The sequence below is a fragment of the Sinohyriopsis cumingii genome, unplaced genomic scaffold (genome assembly GCF_028554795.1).
Source record: "Sinohyriopsis cumingii isolate HCF-2022 unplaced genomic scaffold, ASM2855479v2 utg000913l, whole genome shotgun sequence".
NCBI classification, from domain to species: Eukaryota; Metazoa; Mollusca; class Bivalvia; order Unionida; family Unionidae; genus Sinohyriopsis; species Sinohyriopsis cumingii.
This window is the reverse complement of record NW_028315943.1, coordinates 3,677,027-3,700,712: the sequence shown is the minus strand read 5'-3', so window position 1 is coordinate 3,700,712 and position 23,686 is coordinate 3,677,027. Positions and strand designations below refer to the sequence as shown.

Genomic DNA, 23,686 nt, shown 5'->3' with positions numbered 1-23,686 from the left:
GCAGGAATTTTTTAAAGTGATAAGGGCCAGTAGAAATACCGACTGATTTCAGTGGGAGAGATAATTATTCCAGGATTTCTGTAGTAATGCTACATTGATGCCACTACAGCTGATTTCATTATCATCTCATTTAATAGAAAGTATAAATACTTCATGCGATGAGTCCTTCGCGCGGTTATCTTAACTTCTGTTGTCATTTCGATCTGCAAGCTAAGACCATTTGAGAATCGCTGTAATGCTTCATTTTTGCATGGTTTTTGGAACATTGTTCTAACCAAACGAAAACCGGAAATATACTTTAGTATTACTATTCGAACAGGTTGAATATTTGTCTTAAAGCTTATTTGTATTTAAGAGAAAGAAACTTTGAAGAAAAATTATTTTCTCGTAACTGAAGCAGAACCCATAAGGAAGCTGAGATTTGGTTGCTCTGTTGGCTCTGTGATACCATTTGCGGTGTCGGCCGACACAATATTCATTAGCAAAAACGGGGAACTGCGTGGAACCCTACAAGTGCGCTTTACGCGACCTTTCTCGTTCAGTGTCCACGATGGACAGTAATCAAAAACAGGGAGCGCCCAAACTCATTGACGGCCAGGAAAAAAGGGACTACAGCAAGATGGAACAGTTCCGGATTAAAAGACGATGCAACAGTATCAAAGCTCCCTCCCAAAATGATGTGGAAGAATTGGAGGTAAGAAATTCGTTTAAATTTCCGATAATATTCTTTTGTTTATCATAACCTTTACTTCACGAACGACGTTAATGATTTATACTCTAAAATGGTTTTAAAAATCTGAAAAGGTTCCAAATATAGTATTCCTGATATGATTGGCAATACTATGAATTGTGCATTATGGTTTAAAATTTAAAGGAAATCATACAATAGTGTCATTTAAATTGTCCCAAAATATGTTTCCTTGAATACCTTAACATTCTTTGCTTTCATTAATCGCCATTATGCTGAATTTTGAGATCTTTGTGATTTAAAAATTATTAGAATTAAATTTAATAATTCATAAATTTAATTTAATGGTTCATAGAATTTAATTTAATGATTCATAGAATTTAATTTAATGATTCTTAAAATTAATGATTATCGTTTGATGCCAGAATATTTAACCAGATTATCTGCAAATAAATTAAAGATATGATAACTTACACACCTAATAACTGCTTTTATATTTGATAAAGATGTCATCACCAGATGCACAGAAATAAAAGATTTACTGAATACATTTTGCTTTTGTGATGGAATTTTTAAGATGCGGTGAAACTGGTTTCAGATTATCTACTGAGGATCAGACTTCATGCAGAATTTCATTGATATTGACATCTCAACTTTAAAGAAGTTTGAAAGTATGTTACTGTGCCTGGAAAATAAACTTACCCTCTTAACAAAGTTTTGAACCTATTCCAACAACAGTTGTTTCTTTGTCTTTATAATTCACATTTTTCTTTCTGTGCATAATCCCTTTTCCTCTTATTCCTCAAGTCACTGTTCTTCTTTTTGTTCGTTTTCATCAAGAGCTGACTCAAACTAAGTATAGGAAATCATGCAAACCAAATGGTGCTCACTGAACAACGTTATAGTTTGCATATATACAATTAATTCAATACATGATTATGATGAAATGTTTTGGGTTGCACACACACACACTTGATTTTAATCCTTGGTCAAATAGCTAAGTTTGATCTGAATCGTACAATATATAATTAAAACTTCATTTAAAATGTTCATCCGATGTCGTAACGATTCATATTTACATAATTCAAATCATTGTCCACTACCCTCATCTGCCAATCAAAAATATTTTACAAACAGGTCCCATGAAAATATATTTTTTTTGTCCAAACCAATTGGTTAGTTTTTTAACAATAAATATTAATAATTTATTTGTGAAAGAAAGCACATGTGTACAGGTTAAAAAGTAAGCCTTTAGTCAACTGTAATATGCCATTGATATCAATAATATTACAAAGGTGGGATGACGAAAAATAAGGCGTAGATCTTTTCATTGTAAGAAAACCTAATGCACAAGACTGTAAAAGAATGAAATGGAATATACACTATATATACGTCATCAAGAGCCCCATTGTTTGAACGTTTTTGCTGCCGGTCACTGTCCAGTTTTAATTTTTTTTTAAAATTAGTTTTAATTGTTTACTCCTATAACAAAACAAAATGATTTATATGCTTGTTTTTAAGTACATGATCAAACGGCTATTGAATGAGTTTTACAAAATATTGGGCCCTCATTCATTTGGAGTAGAATGCCCTTGCAAGCTCGGGGATTCTGCGTGACTTGACATTGTGTCCAGTATTTTCAATAAATATTTACTGACCTATACCGATATAGCAGAGCTCCTTCCAGTTTTTTTTTACGTGCGCGATGTTGTGACATTAGCTGCAATCAAATACCTGCATTGCACTAACTTTTTTCGTACATTGCTTTGCTTTGCTTGGACTCCGTATTAAAGATAATATTTGTAAGGTTTTTTTATTGGGTAACTGGTCATATAATAATACCATCATACAGGGTTTGCAAAGTTCGAACTTTTGCCGAAACACTTGGAAAAGCCTTTTAATAGATGTTCTTCACAACTTGTACTCTTTCATAATATATCTCCGTAGGGCTGTACAGACGCTTACATGATTTAAACCGTAGAAAATTGTCTTCGGGCGTTTGTACACGAGCTCGCTTACATCATCATTTTTTCTTTTCCAGTAAATTATTGAAATCCAATCAAAACAAGGGCTCAAGAATTATATTATATATGGCGACTCATATGCGATTCATTTTGATGTAATATTTGCCGCGTGCTACTTCGTAGCGTTATGATCCTTGTGCTACATGACTGCAAAGAACATTTCCTAGCTTCTTCCTCTTTTATATCTACCTAAATCTTTCCATTCTCTACTAAATCCTCTACAAAGAAAAAAAAATCACAGCAAATGCACACTAAACTGAATGTTACATTTTCTCCAGGAGTCATTTCCCACTAAATTTCTATAGCGTTGTGTTAATAACAGGCAATATTATGCTCAAGGGAAGTAAACCACTGCCATTTGTATGTCTAAAGCTTCAAAACTTCGCAGTATGTATGATTGTTCCGGAAAATATTTGATCCTGGCTAGCAAGTATGATCTTGATATTGACCACAACAAAATGTGTCATAATTTTTGCAATAGTTCAACTTTGTTTTATTCTCGAAAATAAAATGTATACAAACTATCTATTATCTATGTCTTTCTGAATATTCTGAAGCAGCCTTTTGAGATGGTATTGCTATTGTATCATTGCTATTAGATCTTTCAATGTTTTGATCGACGGTCTGGTTTTGTCTTGTATTTATTCTTTCATTCCTTGTATAAAATTTATCAGTAAAGTACATCTATGTGAAGCCTCTTTTCCATGTTGTTATTATTTATCTCAGTTAGGATTTTAAACTCATGTGCTATGGGGTTTGGATGTTAAACGACGCTGAAAATTGCTAGCATCTATTATTGGCAATATTGTCCAATGCATCTCCGCTGAGCTACATCGTCTATTACCAGGTCCTAAAGCGTGTTTAAGCCTTCATTTAGTATTCATTTAAGCCGAATGATGGAAAAAGCTCAGATTAATTTTCAGGGATTTGTAGCTAACTTATTTCCATAAATATCCCAAATGTATTCATTTTGACAGTCGTTGACTAAAGATAAGATTCGACCAGTGTTCATGTTTAACAATAACAATTGATGTATTTCCTTTTCTGCCCATCGTGAATGCGTGCTTCAGTTTGTGCGTTTACGTACAGTGTATGTGGTTACAAATTTTATTAAATGTCATGTCTCCATCAAGGTGCATGCCATGATCAAGAAACTTGGAAAGAGGAGGCGTCACAGCAATGGCGGCGGCGCCATTGTTCTCTTTTTAGGTTTCTATGATCTATACTTTGTGCGTGCGTTTAAGTATATAGAAGCGAGCCTTGCTACATTTATCAAACCCTTCATATTGAACAATCCGTTTTTAATAAATCTGGAAAGGACGGTATCAAAGATTGCATTTCGCAAAATGAATAATATTCATGAATTTAACCATATTTGCAAAATCTGTGCTTTTCTCGACGAAATAGGAAACACGCAGCTACATGAGATGATATGTCTATTGCATAAAATGCAATTGTTAACCATTACTTAGAATGTAAAAAAACAAATTTCTTATTGACTCATATATTCAAATAATACAAATGGTTATAAATCTGCATACATATAAAAGAATAGCAATTCTCAACTCTCAACTAAAGGAAATTTTACATACGTTTATATTGTCTGAAAGATCAATAAAACAGAGACGCAGTCTTGGGTCTTATTTCCATGCAAATGTTGAATTAGACTGGGATTTGATTGTCATACTCCTCATACATAAATTATGGGAGAAGAAAGGAAGATTGCGACCTATTCTAATGACAGACACACAGATTTCTATGCAAATGAAATCAAGAACCCGTCATCAAACACATAACTCTATATGTCTGGCTGGATTCTGAAACTGTGGTATTTATAAATCACGGAGCAGAAGGATAGATCTGTTGGTGTTTATTAAGAAAGACTGGCATAAATATTAATGAATCTGACATTACACTAAAGACGTAGGACGTGCATACAGAACCATGCCTCGGTCTTCTGACGGCCAAAGAAAAGTAACGGCAGCATTACTTGCCACATCAAATGATGATGTGGCTTCCCCAGTTAACGAGATTTAATGAAGAATGTCAACATGGATTTAAACACTCAATGCACACAATCTGGTCCACACCTTGTGGGTGAGAAAGTTCAATGTTTAGTTGACGATCATGAATCTCCTGCATGCAGCTGCATGAGCACTAACGCCGATCTTTTACTTTTTGATGTTGGCATTCGATTTTAGTGCCAATATCGTCGGTGTTACTAAACCTTGCCGGATTCCGACATCGCTATATTTTTGTAGGTTTAAACGGCACGTTTAACACATTACTGGCTATATTATGCAGGGAAATGAGAGTTAAATTCCTTTTCCAAACAAAACACTGAATCAACCTACCCGGACTGGTCTGGGCGGATATCAAACCAGCGACGTGAATTACGAGTCTGGCACTCTATCACCTGCGCTATTTCCTCTCCACTAATGTAGAATTGTATTACTTTCAAGGTCAGCTCAAGTAAACATGAAAGGTTTTATGTAGTATACAGTCCCAAATTGGTATTAGATAAAGCTAAAGAATTATTGTTTTACCTTTTCTAAATTTCGAAATGAAGAAAGATGAAACAAACATTGATGTACAGACCTATCGACTACAGCGTGTCCAACCGAGAATTTTTGTGAAAATATTCCATAGATGTTGGAAACAATAAACTCATCTTAAATTCTTCTAAAATAGTAAAAAGAGGGAATAAATCACATCATTAGTTTATTTTCAATGAAAACGAGACAAACAGAAAGACAGAGACAGAGAAAGAGAAATAAATTTTAATAAACAAGCCTGCAAACACAAATGTTCATTAAACATTTCTTGATAGATTTATGATGGAGACATAAGAAGAGCAAAGATCAAGGAGAATATAGCGAAATATTATACTGCGAGATAATGAGTTTCATATTTTTAGGAAATATTGTCGATAACCGAGACTACGAATATGGGATTCAATGAACTTATTTCCTTAACGTAGCGTATATGCTACAAAATGTTAGAAAATACGCCTAAATCTCTCTTCGACATTTGAGTGTACAATTGTTTTATATTTCTTTCCAATCATTGTCATCATTAGTTTTCTTCTTCGTCCCTCTCTCTCTCTGTCTCTCTCTGTCTCTCTCTCTCTCTCTCTCTCAATGGATCGATGGCTATATTGAGAGTAAGTGTGGCATTAATCTATTATATTTCTTCAATTACGCAAGATTTATGTTCCTTTAATAACCAATCATGAATTCCATAAAATACAATCTCTGTTTTACCGAGTTATTTGATTTGCTTAACAAATTCTTAATAAGAAAGAATATTAGGTTTTCTGATATGATATATTAAAATATAAGTTTTAAAAAGAAACCCCCATAATTTACCTTTAAATAATAGCGATCCGTATAGACTAACCAAGGTAGTCCTGGAATACAAGGTGTTTACACAGAGAGTAAGTACCATGTAAGTGGTCTTTAGTTCTAAACAAGAAACACCTCCCCGTGGTAGGTATTTTTGCTTAGCAGGCCATACTGAACACATGTGAAATTAATATTACTTTCTACCTCATAACATTGATGATCTAACAAAAAATGCAAAGTTTTGTCTATTTTGATATAAACGCAGAACCCTTTATCAGTTCCATTGACTTCTAATTCTTTAAAAATAATTACAGACCTAGAAAAATGCTCGTTCAACTAGATATTACTTGGTAAAAAAAAAAAAAGAACCTATTGTACCGGACAATCAGTTGCAGGAAAGGGGAAATAACTTACACCATACACAAATAGAAAAATTAAATATTGATGTATCCATTACAACATATTGATTAATACTGCTATTCCATATATAAATTCATGGGCTATCTATACCTGTAGATCACGATCAAGTTTTAATCGACTCTAAAACACTTGTGTAAAGATTTAATTGAGCGATGTGATCAGCGTGAATTATATAGTGGTGCATCAATGAATACATCCTACTGCTTAAGTTTAGCATGAATTGGATACATCCCACTGCTTAAGTTTAGCATGAATTGGATACATCCCACTGCTTAAGTTTAGCATGAATTGGATACATCCCACTGCTTAAGTTTAGCATGAATTGGATACATCCCACTGCTTAAGTTTAGCATGAATTGGATACATCCCACTGCTTAAATGTAGCATGAATTGGATACATCCCACTGCTTACATTTAGCATGAATTGGATACATCCCACTGCTTAAATTTAGCTTGAATTGGATACATTCCACTGCTTAAGTATATAATGAATATGACACATTCCACTGCTTACGTTTAGTAGAAATTTGATACATACTACTGCTCAAGTTAAGTATAAATTGGATACATTCCACTGCTTGTTTAGCTTTGTCGAAGGCATAAAGCATGCATACTACAACTTTCAATGATATATTTTTTACCTCAAGTGAGAACCCTTGAGATATTATTACAATATTGGTAGATTTTCTTTTTCTTTTCATATAAAACATATCGTTGTATTGTTTCTCGTGTCTGTTTAAAGTTAATCATCGCTCAATTTGCTAGTAATAATGTAAAATATATTTGCCTAATTGATTCAATATCAGCATGCATCAAAACATATTTACCTGATTGATTCGATATCAGCATACATCAAAACATATTTACCTAATTGATTCAATATCAGCATACACCAAAATATATTTACCTAATTGATTCAATATCATCATGCATCAAAATATATTTACCTGATTGATTCAATATCAGCATGCATCAAAATATATTTACCTGATTGATTCAATATCAGCATGCATCAAAATATATTTACCTGATTGATTGGATATCAGCATGCATCAAAATATATTTACCTGATTGATTGGATATCAGCATGCATCAAAATATATTTACCTGATTGATTCAATATCAGCATGCATCAAAATATATTTACCTGATTGATTCAATATCAGCATGCATCAAAATATATTTACCTGATTGATTCAATATCAGCATGCATCAAAATATATTTACCTGATTGATTCGATATCAGCATGCATCAAATATATTTACCTGATTGATTGGATATCAGCATGCATCAAAATATATTTACCTGATTGATTGGATATCAGCATGCATCAAAATATATTTACCTGATTAATTCAATATCAGCATGCATCAAAATATATTTACCTAATTGATTCAATATCAGCATGCATTAAAATATATTCACCTGATTAATTTAATATCAGCATGCATCAAAATATATTTACCTGATTGATTCGATATCAGCATGATCAAAATATATTTACCTGATTGATTCGATATCAGCATGCATAAAAATATATTTACCTGATTAATTCAACATCAGCATGCATCAAAATATATTTACCTGATTGATTCAATATCAGCATACATCAAAATATATTTACCTAATTGATTCGATATCAGCATGCATTAAAATATATTTACCTGATTAATTTAATATCAGCATGCATCAAAATATATTTACCTGATTAATTCAATATCAGCATGCATCAAAATATATTTACCTGATTGATTCAATATCAGCATACATCAAAATGTATTTACCTGATTGATTCGATATCAGCATGCATCAATAACCAATCTAGGATGCAGGTTAGTATCTGATCACTTATTTTATGCTTAATGTTTGCATAAAAAATAACTAGATCAAACAGATGTCTCGATCAGAACGATTTGACATTTTATAGGACCCAACTTTCTGCTACTTAGAACCTTTATGTTACTGATTGAAAATGTAAGCCAATTATTTAAAATAGGGTCATTTACAATTTGACATTTAAAAACCTGCTTTAATTTTAAAATCTTCTACTTTGTCATTGCTTACGTCTATCTGATCCCGAGTAACTTGTACACGTTATTGTTTTTCATATACAAATCGATGTGTTTGAGAGAGAAAAAAAGAGAGAGAGAATGAAATGGAGATTTACGATTTCTGTTAGACAAACGGAAATTATTCTACAGAATAAATAATAAATATACTTACAATATTTGTTTATCACAAGATATTTCAATATTTTTAAAGCATGAACGCATTAATTAATTAATTTTCATATCTGGGAAACGTAGCCGCCGCTTTCACTCTAATAGTTCTAGAAACATTGTGGATCAATTTCAAAACGAACGTAATGGAGAACATTACTGAGATACCCGCATCTACCATGACCTGATGGTGCCTACCGGATTGTCTTAATCTTTGTTTCTCCTTTCTCGTTTGCTGCATACTCAATTAAAGTTAATTTGCACGCTACGGTGATTACCAGGTTACTGGCCATATTACGCTAAAATGAACACAGACGAAAGTACACCTTGTTATAACTGCAACTGCCATAATGATAATATCAAATTGTGGAAACTGCTAATAGGTACAAATACTTAATAAAGTGAAACTAAAAGGAGCAATTAATTTATGTATGTTACTTTAGTTTCCAAAACTTCACTCAAAATTGGCACAGTTGGAACACAACCAGTAAATGTACAGGCGAGCACACTCACAAAGTCTTCACGCTAGTCTGGTCATCTCTTCAAGCAATAGTGGTCACCCAATTCATTGGCTGAGAAACCTCGGCTTTGTAAGTTAATGTTTACGGGGTATATTAGAATATTTAAACAAGTCAGTGTTAGTCGATTTGGGGTTAAGTTTGAGAAACTAAGATAAACTGTGTTTCTTAGGTATTAGATTTTGTTTAACCATTTATAATAATCATGATGTAATCAAGGTACTAGAAGCAAATATAATTAATTATACTGTATTGATTTTGCTGTGCACATTTTGATGCCATATCCAGGGCCGGCGCTACCATATAGGCAAACTAGGCAGCCAACTAGGGCGCTGATATCAGGGGGCGCATTTCTCCAAATCAACAACAGTTTTGAAAAAGAAATAAATAAATTTCAGTTTTATTGAGGGTCGTTTTTATCCTGGTTTATTTGATACAGGGACAAATAATCGGGTAGATTCAGTCTTATATGTTTGTTGGGTATGAAAAGACAAATGTACATTATGTTTATAAATTTTGAAATTGATATTTTCCGGGGGGGGGGGCGCCAGAATCTAGCCTTGCCTAGGGTGCCAGATAGTCTGGCGCCGGCCCTGGCCATGTGGCCAAAATTCATGTTGTAATGACCAGATCGTCGATTTAAATCTTAATATTATACGGTTCATCTTGCGTTCGATACTGGTGTACCCACTGGGAAACGATTTTAGTGTTTTCACTACTGTATGCGCATTGATATTTCGGGAATTGAACTTTAATAAATCCAAGTTTGATTTAAATTCCTCTGACACTGTATAGATAAACAGATATTTGGAATTCTTCAAGCTCATTTTGTAAGGCGCATTCGTCTTTTATTCGAGACCTTGACGTATCCTTACAACATTGAAAAAAAAACTTATTTCCGCCAATTCAGAACAAACCATGCATGTAATTTTATAAAGGGCTGGACGGTTTAACTGGGTTCTTATCCCGTTATCTATTTTGTATAGAATTACTGGTAAAATCCTCTATAACTAAATTTGAGATAGGATGAATTCCAAAATCCATTTGTGTAAAAAGTATTCTTTTTGAATTATAGAAAGAATTGCAGAATTTGGAAGGCATATCAAGTCCATCTGGATTAGGAAAAACCACATCAGTCGTCTTCTCTTTGCGGAACCAGGTCGGATGTCTTGCAAACGCCTTGAGGATATTTGAGGTAATCTCTCTCTCTCTCTCTCTCCAGGTGTGGAAAATATACAACAAAACGGTTATTGCTTGGTCTTCTGTTTTAAAATTGCAAAGACGTTACGATATATTTGATAGATATTGGCACTTATTCGTGCATCAACTTCATACAAATTCATTTGGCAAAATATTGACTCGACAACCCTTCTTTTAGAGACATTTAGTGCTAAAACCTGTCTGTCCTGAGTAATCCATTATCTTGTTCTTTCAGCAACATAACATTAATGTGGTTCATATTGAGTCTCGGAGAAGCAAGAAAAACGATTCCATGTACGACATTTATGTTGACCTTGAGACAGATAACATTCGTCTGCAAGAACTGATCAAGCGTCTAAAGAAAGAAGTCGCAAGCATCACCTTAAATGATACACCTGTACCACAATCACCTGCTTCAGTCAATCGGGCGCTTGCAGGTGGGTTTTTTTTGTTGCTATTAAGACATTACACAGAATTTACTATATGGCTCGTCGAATACAAATCCATGTATTCATTTTATAAAGAACTTCGAGAAGTATTACGAGAGATAATGTATGAATTTTCTACATACTTTGAGTGGTTAATATGACAGTGGAAAATAGTCCCAAAATGGTGTTTATCTTGACCACATTAATGTTTTTCACAAGACACAAGAATTCCGCTCAATACTAATGTACATTGATCAAAACTTTCTTATTTTTATTTCTTACCAAGCCTGGTTAAAAAAAGAAAACCACGACTACCTAAAAATTACTGGAGACACTCTGATAAATATAAGCATACATACATACATGAAGTAAGAATAACAAATTAACAACATTTTTAGTTGAGAAGGATTTCTATTGAGGATTTGTACATCCAGTACAGGTCATCGATTTGCTCAATGCATTATCTTCAAATGATTATACATACGACATATTTCGAAATTCTTCGCATAATCCATATGTTAATTGGAGCGTCGCATTGCTCGTTGGAGTTGCTCCAGTGTACTCTAAATTGTTATTTTGGTTTTAACATTTTATTTCAAAATATCTGGTAATTTGGCTGAAAAGTATCGAGTTTTGAAAATTAACTTCATTGGTGTCTTTTGATATTACTTCTTGCGTAAGTCCAATTTTCTTTCATTCTCTCATATCCTCATATTCCTAGAAACGTTGGCGTTGACACCATGGTTTCCCCGCAAAGTCTCAGACTTGGATCGCACAGCTAACAGAGTGCTCATGTATGGGGTCGAGCTGGATGCCGACCATCCGGTATGTTGTGTTTCTGCTTAATATTAATTAAAACATAATTTGTTTTCGAAATTTTAAATTTACTGAAAGGTACAAAGGAAAACTTCCTATATATTCGACCATTAAAATTGTGTATCTGTTGTTGACGAACATTGTGCTACAGAAAAATGGGCTTTCAAACTCTACTGTTTTGACTTCTGCATCAAATCTAGTTCTAATTCCAGACAGTAACGTAATAGACGCTATTTCGGATGTTAGCGGTTTCAATTTTTAACAGTCAACACAAAGTAGTACGTTTTATTGTTAAAACAATTAATTAGTGGTGAAGAGAAACAGCATTATAATCAAATGGAATTCGGTTTATAAAATCACACTGTAGGGTGCATTAGTTACGCATTTAAGCAAGCTTGAAAGCAATGCTACATTCAGCATCATTCATTTAATCTTACAAATCTGTGTTTTTATAGTGTTATATAATTACAAATAGAAAATATGACCATAAAATATTGCAATGATTTTAAAAAAATGTTCAATATATACCCATTTAATCTTATATATGCAGGTTGAATCTATTTCGGAGTTTTCACTGACATCAGCGTGTCGATATTCAAAGAATCAAATTTCTACCAAGTTCAATTTATTTTAATCTGATTCTCACGGTATAGCGGACACTATTTGGAAAACGTAAACATGGGGTATTAATAAATATAAAACCCCATTCATGTTTTTTTTCTCAATCGGAAAAAGAACCTCATGATGTGGCGTATTAATACATCCTGGCTTAATGGTCTCGATCTATCCCTACACCATATCAAGTTCCACAAACTTTGAATGAAATACGAATATAGTTTGTTTATATCCAGGGTTTTACAGATAAAATCTACAGACAGAGACGAACGATATTCGCTGACATCGCAATGCAGTACAAACAGTAAGTACAGTTCTGATCTGCTAACATTGTTTTTGTTTTTGTTGTTTCTTTGTCTCGTATAAATGTTGCAATCCTTTGATATCAACTAAGATAAACCGAAGGCCAGAATGACCCCCGTTTACTGCTTTAGGTAAGTAACACCTCAAACAACATGGGTAGACCTCAATCTCTGTCAGTTTTTCCCTTCTAAGAGACCACTTAGGGGTAATCTTTGGTTCATGTCACGCCTGGTACGTGTTTATTCATTAAGCTATTGTTTACTTTTCTGCGTTCGTGCTAACTAGCATAATGGGTCAATGACGTAAGATTTGCTAGCAGTTTTGCATGGCCAGACAAAGCTACATTGATACCTACAAGAGATGAATAATATGGTCCATTTGAAAACAAAGAGTTAGACGCAAATGAAAGTTAATACTAACTTCTGCTCGGATGAGATCTCATAATTCTATTCTATGGAAGAACTACACGTGTATCTGAAAAAGTCCACTCATTTGTATTAATATTATTGAGGAATCAAATTAGTGTTGTAAATCTGAGGATACAGTTGACAAACATTTGCAACATTAAAGTACAAATATCAAAGACAGCAGCAGTTTGTTTTCACTTTGACGTAAATTTAAAAGAATTCCATCTTGTTTCAGTGTTGTTGGGACCTTTTCATCACTAGGCATATGCTGGAAATTGTATGTTTGTTAACATTTGAAAATCTAGTGTGCGTGTTAGAAAGAACTGAATCCTGGTTTTGTTAAAAATGTAAGCTTAAATTATCACCATTAAATGTAATACATCAATAATTTCTTTTAATGAAAATATCAAAATGAAGAGTTTGAAAGTCCTGTTAATGAACTTTCTGTATGAAACTTTGAATCTATTTAGTAAGGTGTGTGTCTTTAGTAAGTAGGATATAAGGAAAGGGTCACTTACCAGTCCAAAACCTATGTTCTATTTGAGAATAAATGAATAAAAATAATACGTTTGTAGGCTTATTACTTGACGATGTGCTTGACAAATTTGTCATTTTTCCTGAAAACAGCGATCAGAAGATTCCAAGGGTAGACTACACAGAGGAGGAAGTGAAAACATGGCAAGTGGATTTTCTTTGTCTCCGTCTATAACGTATTAAAAAATGTTTCCCTTGTTCTTACAAATTAAAACGTGTACTTTGCTAATTATGGGTTCCCACGAAGAACGCGATAAGAAATAAACTGACGAAAAGAGTTCAATTTACAATGTACATCTATGAAGAAAGTACTATTCATGGTTTTGAAACAAAAGTTTTTACATGTTTACTGCAGCACAAAAATATGTATATTCAAGAAGCTTGTCAAAATATTAAAAAAAAGTATAACCGTATTATTTTCTCCGACTTTTATAAACCAAGTAGTTAATGTACCGTACTCTCTAACAGAAGGGTACGGGTTCGAATATAGACTAGACAGTGTCGGTCGCCTTGGTTTGTAATAAAATCAGGGTACTTTACTTTATTTGCTTCTTCAAGATATAAATTTTCATGAACTGATATTGCCATTTAACACTAGGTATATCAGATATATTTTCGTAATATCCATGAAAACAAAATTAGATTATTTTATTCCAAAGAAGGGTGGGTTCATAGTAGAAGAAATAGCACTGCATTTATATGTTTGTATTGTCTTTAACTGTGTCTCACTCCATAATATATGGGGCATAAATGGTTGCATTTGTTTTCCATCGTAAAATTTTTTTTTAAATGTTTCATGGTTGAAAACTAAATGCAAGATGATGTGATTTAATATCAAGCGACAGAGATCAGGTTCGATTTTCATCTTTCTTCATTAATATTGACTGATCTATCGACACTGATTGACAAGGTAATTTTCCATACAAATGGAAGCAAGACTCGTGAAATTTACGGCTGGTGTATCCTAGACCACAAAACAATTTTTTAGTATGCCATATTTTATATAATGCTCAACAATGAATGTTCCCGGTAAAAAACAAAATGTATGTGTCCACCTTAGCTGAATATTAATAATCGTCATATTTTTTTAAATTAATCACGGAAAGTGACTTATTTAAAAGATATCCCTGGTTTAGATGTCATGTCATCTTTTACATTCAGACAATTAGAATAAATTATCTGTTACATTCAAACAATTAGAATGCATTATCTCTTGCATTCAGACAATTGGAATACGTTATCTCCTACATTCAGACAATTAAAATACATGATCTCTTACAGTCAAACAATTAGAATACATTATCTCTTATATTCAGACAATTATAATAAATTATCTCTTACATTCAGACAATTGGAATACATTATCTCACACATTCAGACAATTAAAATACATTATCTCTTACAGTCGAACAATTGGAATACATTATCTCTTATATTCAGACAATTATAATACATTATCTCTTACAGTCAAACAATTAGAATACATTATCTCTTATATTCAGACAATTAGAATACATTATCTCTTACATTCAGACAATTATAATACATATTTCCTTACATTCAGACAGCTAGAATACATTATCTCTTACATTCAGACAATTAGAATACATTATCTGAATTTGTGTGGTTATTTGAAGAGACGATTTACTTGGCGTTTCTCTTAAGTCCGTCAACAGTACTATTTTCTGTGTTCGGGTGAATATATTAAAGCATGTGAATTTGTTTTTAAAATATTGTTTTGAGATTATTGCATTTTGAAAGGTATGAGGTAAAATCAGCAATAAGACGGAAGTAAACATAATGTCTGCATCTACCCAAAGCACGGATCTTCACTAGACATTCATGACTCTATAGTCTCATGAATTCGAAGCCAGTAAACGAATGGTATATGATAAACATTAGTAGATGCTGTCCAAAACTACGGCTATTCGTTATTGACTCAGATCTGCCATCGAACTTTGCTCCAATTAATCAGTAATCACGTTCTACGCCACCAGACAAAATGAATGAGCAGTTCTTGGTCTACTAGCGTGTTTATAAACATTCGACTATGGTATCTTTCGTAAACTAAACATGTTATAATAGTCTTTGTTATACTATGTTATTGCGATATACTACTAAAAAGCATAATTCCTATATAAATCAAATTAAATCAACTCCTGGACGGTAATTTTATGAAATACGTGTACAGTGTTCATCGAAGCCGCAGTTTAACTCCATGGACGTTCTACAGGAAACAATATTGATCTATCTGCAAGAAAAATACAAGACATCTATTTAAAGCGGCCCGTGTATTTCTTTGTGAAATAGGATAGCATAGATCGTAGCGCTGCGTGTTTAGCTACATGGAATTTTTCTGTTTTGAAATGGAAATTTGAAAATTCACACACAAAAAGACAAGTAAAGTACATATTTAAAGACAAGGGAAACATGGTCCAGATCACTCAAAAATGCACATAAGGTCATAGATACATAGACAACGCGCATACCGTTGTGTGCTGAACATTCTCTTGTTTCAATTTCTATTCTTGGTCAGTTTATTGTTTGGCCGGTATTCGTTTGAAGTGCACACTGAAAATGCAGTAAGTTGCTTTGCATTATAAAAAGTATAGAGTCTATACCAGATAGACTTTAAAATATCTCGTTAATGATTAGAAAGTCACTCACATAGTGGACAAACTTTAAAACGGTCTGTCTCTGATAGTTTCTATCTGTTAATCGTCCGTCTATCCATGCAAATATCTGTCTCTCGTATATATATATATATATATATATATATATATATATATATATATATATATATATATATATATATATTGGTAATATAAATTAATATCTTAAAACTTGCTCTAATCTCTAGTCTTTATGTAAACTTAACCAGGGGAACAGTGTTCCGAGAACTGACGAAACTCTACCCGACACACGCATGCAGAGAATACTTACAGAACCTTCAACTCCTGATTAGCCAGTGTGGATACAGGTAAATGCTATGTATTGTGGTTACCTGTAATATCTATGTTCATTGTATGCAAGTATACAGCTGGCTGAATTAATTAATTTAAATGTGTTTTGTTGTCTTTTAAATACAATGGGATCTGACACAATTTCAACAACTTGGACGTTTCTCATTGAACAATAATTACATATTAGAAAATATAATGCGAGGATTTTTTACTGCGTGTTAGGACATTTAATTCAACATTATAATTATACATGTAATATGAAAAAGATAAAACAATGCACAATGTTGTTTATAAATTTATATTGCAAACTGAGAAACTGAGTTTGGTTTAATAATATTAATAATATACAGGAAGCATGTAAATGTTGTTTATATAATCTAATAATACAGGTGCTTGATAAATTAAGATTAAGAATAGAAATTACGCAGCTACGTAAGGAATATTGTTGACAAAATTTGGTGATTAAGCAAAGAGACAAAAATTGTTGAAAAATAGTTATGTCTATACATATATGTTTCCTTTCAGAGAGAACAACATACCACAACTAGAAGATGTGTCGGAATTTTTGAAGGGTAAGTGGTTTTTAAAAAATAGAAAACACGCTGTACGTCGTTATGGGGATACCGCACGTGGACATTACAGAATTATGCATTTGACACGCATATATTCACAGTTCATCAGGTACATAAGTGAAATGAATTAACAGAAATTGCTAAAACGTTGTTAGTACTACAAAGTATAATCTGTCCAAATTCTTCTGTCACACTTAGCTTGTGTATGCACATAAAAAATTTAAATCAAATGTTTCCAGATTATTTCAATTCAGCGATCATTTTGTGTCGTATTCAAGAGTACTTGATGAATATGTATTGTTCAAATACCGCTCCGGTGGCCTAGTGGTTAGAGCGTCCGCCTCGGATGTGGGAGGTCGTGGGTTCGATCCCCGGCCGAGTCATACCAAAGACTTACAAAAACGGTACTAACAGCTGCCTCGCTTGGCGCTCAGCATTAAGAGGTTAGTGTTAGGACCGGTCGGCCCGGTGTCAGGATAATGTGACTGGGTGGGACATCATGCTACATGTCTGCGGCATGATGCCCCAGTGCTAGACATCACTATAAACTGCCACATTGCAGACATCGTAGCGATATGACTGAAAAATTGTTAAAGCTACGTTAAAAATCCAAATCACATCACATCACATATTGTTCAAGTATAATCTATTCTATTGATAGAAAATATCCAAGTGGAAACTTTATAAATAACTCCTGCGGAATATTTTGGCGTTAATTTCATGAACATTCATGTTTATGGATATAAATGATAACCAATAAAGTTACTAAAACAATAGTAACTAAATAACCAACGATTCTATAATATTATCACACCACTTTCGTTCTGTTTCATAGCACGAACTGGATTTCAGCTGAGACCGGTCGCTGGTTACCTGTCTGCACGAGATTTTCTGGCAGGTCTCGCATTCAGGGTTTTCCACTGTACACAGTATATACGTCATAGCACACATCCATTTTATACCCCCGAACCGTAAGTTAGTTTTTTTTATATTTTTTTTTATTTTCTTTTTCTCTTCACATTGACATTCGTATTGGTTTTATCATTTGTGTAAACAAAACTTCGTCTGCTTCTGCCATGAGAGTGAAATTATTATTTCGGAACGTGACACTATCCATTAAAAAAAAAAAAAACCTCCATGCACTTCCTGATCTAATACAACGGTTGTACATTACAAAGCACAATATTCGGGAAGAGAAATTTGATAAATGCTTGGGTGGGTTCCTTTATTTACTATTTATTAAATTGTTGACAAAATGTTTGTAGATTATTTTTAAAAGTGCCAACCTCGATTAATATCTAACAGGATAGACTCGAAAAATAGTAAGAAGTATATGCGAAGCTAAGAGACCTTTCTCAGTGAATTTTAGAATGGCCAAGTACACACGAAGCTAAAGGAGACGTTTTTCAATTAATTTTAAAATAAGAAGTATAATTTTAGAATAAGAAGTACACACATAGCTAAAGGATACATATTTCCATGAATTTGAGAATAAAACGTAAACACGAACCTAAAAGAAACATTTTTCAATTAGTTTTAGAAGACGAAGTACACAAGAAGCTAAAAGATACCTTTTTCCTCGAATTTTAGAATAAGAAGTGCACACAAAGATAACAGAGACATGTTTCCATGAATTTTAGAATAAGAAGTGCAAGCAAAGATAAAAGAGACATGTTTCCATGAAATTTAGAATAAGAAGTGCACACAACGATAACAGAGACATGTTTCCATGAAATTTAGAATAAGAAGTGCACACAAAGATAACAGAGACATGTTTCCATGAATTTTAGAATAAGAAGTGCACACAAAGATAACAGAGGCATGTTTCCATGAATTTTAGAATAAGAAGTGCACACAAAGATAACAGAGGCATGTTTCCATGAATTTTAGAATAAGAAGATAAAGCAAATAAATATGTGCATAAAAATGTTTAAGACTTAAAAAACACTATCGAAATCCTCCAGTGTTTATAAAAGACTGAATAAATAACTAATTATACAAATAACCATTTTTTTATGAGTACTAAGGTGTCTAAAATTTAGCATTATTGGCTGCGGTATATGTACATTTTCTTATTCTATATTAAAGGAATGCTTACAAAAGAAAACCGCATATCCCTAATAGAATAATGCAAATTCGAACCGCATAATGTGTTTGTTTTCATGTATTTCTACTAGTTCTAATATTACATGTGACTAATTTACATTTTGAGCACTAAATAACGTTAGTTTTCAAAATAAAGCTGAAGTATTTATCCTGAATTTTAATAAACCGCCATTCACTGTCTCTTCTGCTTGCAGTGATTGTTGCCACGAGCTTCTGGGTCACGTGCCTCTCCTGGCCGACCCAAGCTTTGCCCAGTTTTCTCAGGAACTAGGTCTATCCTCACTTGGAGCTTCGGATGAAGAAATAGCAAAATTAGCAACGGTAATTAGTTTTTGATTTGCTAGGTGTTATTCTTGAAAAGATTTATTGTTGCATTTAAAGTTGCATTTAAAGAATGAGACGGGAAATGTTTATCAAAACAATTTTTTGAACGGAATTTTCCGTATAATTCGATAACCTAGTAAAATGCATATTACCATTACATTTCGCGATATCGAAATGGTTTAATGCATAATTTTTCCTGTTGTAGTGTTACTTCTTCAGTGTGGAATTTGGTCTATGCAAACAAGATGGCGACCTGCGTGTGTATGGTGCTGGACTTCTGTCATCTGCTGCAGAAATGAAGGTATGTACGCATGACCATGAGCACTTCTTGTGCTGGTTGAACTAAAACCAATGAGTTGCGTCGAACGTCATAAACTCCGGCATTTTCCGAAACCAATTACTTTCATTTAAGTATTATGGGATTTGGACTATATGCGGGATTTACATACCTCTGAAACTGTAGAGCTTAACAACGTTCAAAAACTGCGCGCTCGGTAACTGAAGAGTTAACAACGGAAGTATTCAAATGAGCATGGACATTTTTTTTCTCGAAAGATTTACCTTAGTTTAAATTACAGACAAGAGAGTTATTAGACTGACCCTGGCAAGCCATTAAAACAAGCAAAGTGTAGAGGCAAAGTGTTCGGGACTATTTTGTTAGATTCTTAACGTCATAAATGTATTCCAAGCCGGTCGGCGTAGGGATGATATCCAAGCTTGGATAGTAAGTTGTTAAATAGCAGATTCGCATAGATTGTGTAGAATGATGGCGGGTACTTTAATACACACGAATTTGTTGCAGAGGCTGCCATTTTGAATTTCTTTTATTATAAAGAACATGTCACATGATGAGAGACGAAATAAAACGTCCCTGTGTGTATGAAAACTAAGTATTGTTCCGTTCAAAAAGGATTAAATGGTTACTTTCAGTGAGGAATATATCCATTAGCGTCAAAAATGTTTAATTGACTTGTTATCTAGTCCATTTACGTTCAGCTAACAGACTATAAACTGTGTATTTGTTTTGTTGTTCAAAGATGCTATCTTTCTCCACCCCGACCCCCACCCAAAAAAAAATACATCTTAAGTTTTTCTTCTGGTTTGACAGAAAAAGTCGAGGTTGATTTGACTGGGAGTCGCAGAGACCATGACCAAACAGCAATGCATAATTCTCGGGGGTGGGTAGGGGTCGGGAACCACAGGAAGAATTTCAAGCTTCTTACTTCATACTTCAGGCTTCATGTCGGTTTTTTTGTTTTTGTTTTTTGTTTGTTTGTTTTTTTTTTGGTACGAGTGCATCTTCCTTCTGATTCTCTTCTCACTGTATATGGAGCGATGCGTTCTGTCATATGTTTTTCCATGGTTATATCTACTACTCTAAAGTGAGAGATTTGACATAAAAAATCAGAAATCTCCTTTGGAATGTCGTAAGTTTGAAATCTTTTTGACTTAGTGTCAGCTGGCAATATTATTGGAAACCCGTGTTACGTTTACCGTATGCTGATCGGTTTAATGCCGATAAGTCTCATGAGATTTAAATGAGTGAGCATTAAGTATAGTGATCCTTTATAGCTAAAAGGTAATGAAAAGTTGCATTTTGTGAAATCAACGATCTGAATATTGTTGCCAAACCATATCCGTATGAAATGGTCATAATTCGTAACCCTTTTTTTTCTTTTCATTTCTCTATCGTTTGTTCTTTCTTTTGAACTAATTAAATGCTGCTTTTCGCTAAATTAACGTTAGGCACAGGACATTTTTGACACCGGTCATAATACAAAGTTTCAGTTCAACTTTTCAATCTGATGCCTTAATTAATAACATAAAAGGCAACTGGATTGAACTTTCATTTGAACACTTAAGTGCCGTCTTTATGTGCAAAATAATACAATTTTAAAGTTTATGCCAAGACCGATATGTTCTGAAACACAAGAGTTGCATATATAACAAGAAGGAACAAAAGGTTGCTATTCCGTTATAGTTGGATTCGTATCGAAAGTGAAGGAAGAACCAAAAGAGCCTTGCTGAGAATAATCTGAAATAAAATTGCCTAATGTTACTTTGTACTGACATTTCAAAGGAATAAATGTTTATATATGTCCGAATGCAAGAAAGTCTAATCTAACAGAGAAGTTGTGTGTGTATGTATGTATGTATGTATGTATGTATGTATGTATGTATGTATGCTTGTGAGATTTTATGGCTAGATGGACACAAATACCAATACTGCATTGAACCTATTACGATGTCTGGAAACAAAACCTTTAAAACAACGACAGGTAATCCCAGAAACACCACAACATTCTTAACATGCTGTGAAATATTAAAGCATTTGTTGATCGTACATTTTAGCATGCCCTCACTGACAAGGCAATAAAAAAGCCGTTTGAACCTTTGCGGACAAGCCAACAGGAATGTCTTATCACCACCTTCCAAGATGTTTATTTCTACACTGACAGCTTTGAGGAGGCAAAAGAGGCCATGAGGTAATAACGGTTTCACACTGAAAGATATGAAATGAAAAATTAATTTATCATAACATTATCACGCCTAGTACACTCTAACCTCATATCGAATATGCGAAATCGTCCATTACACAAAAAGTTTCCTTTGGGAAGGTTTCGCTTTAAGTTTAAATAGCAATGACTCCAAGCCCGTTTGGTCATATCTATAGAAGATAAAATAACTCAGTTTTCTCACTTTCGATTTATATCTCAAATACAGCTGTCTTAAATTTGTGGTTGAAACTGAATGTTGTCGATTTCTGTTGGTATGCATCTTATAATTTTTGAAGATTTAATAATTTTTCTTAGAAAATAAAACAACATAACTACCGCTAATAAAAATATAAATCTACCTATTTTCTTCAAATGATACTACTTTTGCTACGAAACTTTTAATGACTACAAAAGCAGAAGTAACTAAACCAAAACAAGTTAAGGAGTGTATAAATTTTTCATCAGTTAATGACTTTTCAAAGCCCATTGTTCTTCTTACTCCAGAAATTTTGCCAGCACCATCAAGCGACCATTTGCCGTGCGCTATAACCCTTACACCCAGAGCTTAGATGTCTTGGACAACACGAGATGCATAGCTTACGTGGTCAGTGAGCTAAAAGGTGACCTTTGCATCGTTAGCGACGCTTTGCGTAAGGTTCAAATGCAGGACAAAATGAAACTCACTCCAAAACAATCCTCCATCAAGGAAGAAGAACCCAACTAAAACTCACACCAAAAACAATCCTCCATCCAGGAAGAAAAATGAAACTAAATATATCACAGAGAAAATAGCTGCTGAGCATGCCAAATTACTTTGTTGCAAGATGATATAAGCCATTATACTTTATGAAATATTCAACAGTAGAGCATGCACTGACGATTGTTGGACTTTTACACAAAAGAGCACCTAAATTAAGTCCCTTTATGTTAGTGTTAAAGTTTCTGTAGCTTGTAAACGTGTTGTCTTGTTCGGGTAAAGCATTCTATAACGTAACTTGTCTCTTTGGCTTTCTTCACGGACGGTTCTAAGTAGAACAGACCTTTTTTCCATTTAAAAATGTTATTTTCGAAAGATGTTTGTAAGAGAATCGTGTTCGTCTTCATCTTATATTCATCCTCTTGTCGTCATTGTGATAATTTCTTAAAATAGTGCAATTTACGGAACGCTTTATACCTGTGGTTTGTATTCCTCGTAAAGTATGACCTTTACATATTTAGCATATCACTAGGGCTTTATACACTATTGTGTTATTATTATTATTATTATTATTCCATTCATTTTATCATTTAGCTAAAATCACGAATTGTTTTACAAATACATGTATCACATCTTGTCTATATTAACATGACAAAATATAAGATATTCAAAAAACTTTTTAAAATTCTCGGTTCCAAAAGACTATGCTCGCCTTCATTGTGATTTTTAATTACTTCAGGATAACCGATGAAACTCTTGTGCGCTGAAATTATACCTTGCCTCGGTAGACATAAGTGTGATGGGAACGATTTGCTATGCATCTTTTTTCTGAGTGTTTTATAAACTTTTCTTCGTAAAAGTCTGTTTATTTTTGGTTCAGGAAAGAGTCCTGACACACTTATGATAACAAATATATCTCCACCAGTTCTTTGATCTACCTTTCGTAAGCAGGTAATTTGGTGGCCATTCATATCAATTGTACCTTTTTTATTTTTACGGGAGTCTTTCT

At 33.5% G+C, this 23,686-nt stretch overlaps 1 protein-coding gene across 1 annotated transcript; it reads left to right on the top strand.

Annotated features, from left to right (window-relative positions):
• The first annotated feature begins 550 nt into the window (after positions 1 to 550).
• On the top strand, positions 551 to 23,053 carry LOC149773062 (tryptophan 5-hydroxylase 1-like). The gene is made up of 13 exons (XM_089946832.1): positions 551 to 694; positions 10,290 to 10,409; positions 10,650 to 10,851; positions 11,564 to 11,667; positions 12,510 to 12,577; positions 13,611 to 13,661; positions 16,399 to 16,497; positions 17,006 to 17,052; positions 17,888 to 18,023; positions 19,353 to 19,479; positions 19,688 to 19,783; positions 21,835 to 21,968; positions 22,485 to 23,053. Exons 1-13 carry the CDS (start codon positions 551 to 553, stop codon positions 22,702 to 22,704), a joined length of 1,548 nt encoding a protein of 515 aa, XP_089802958.1. The 3' UTR covers positions 22,705 to 23,053.
• Positions 23,054 to 23,686: the final 633 nt, after the last annotated feature.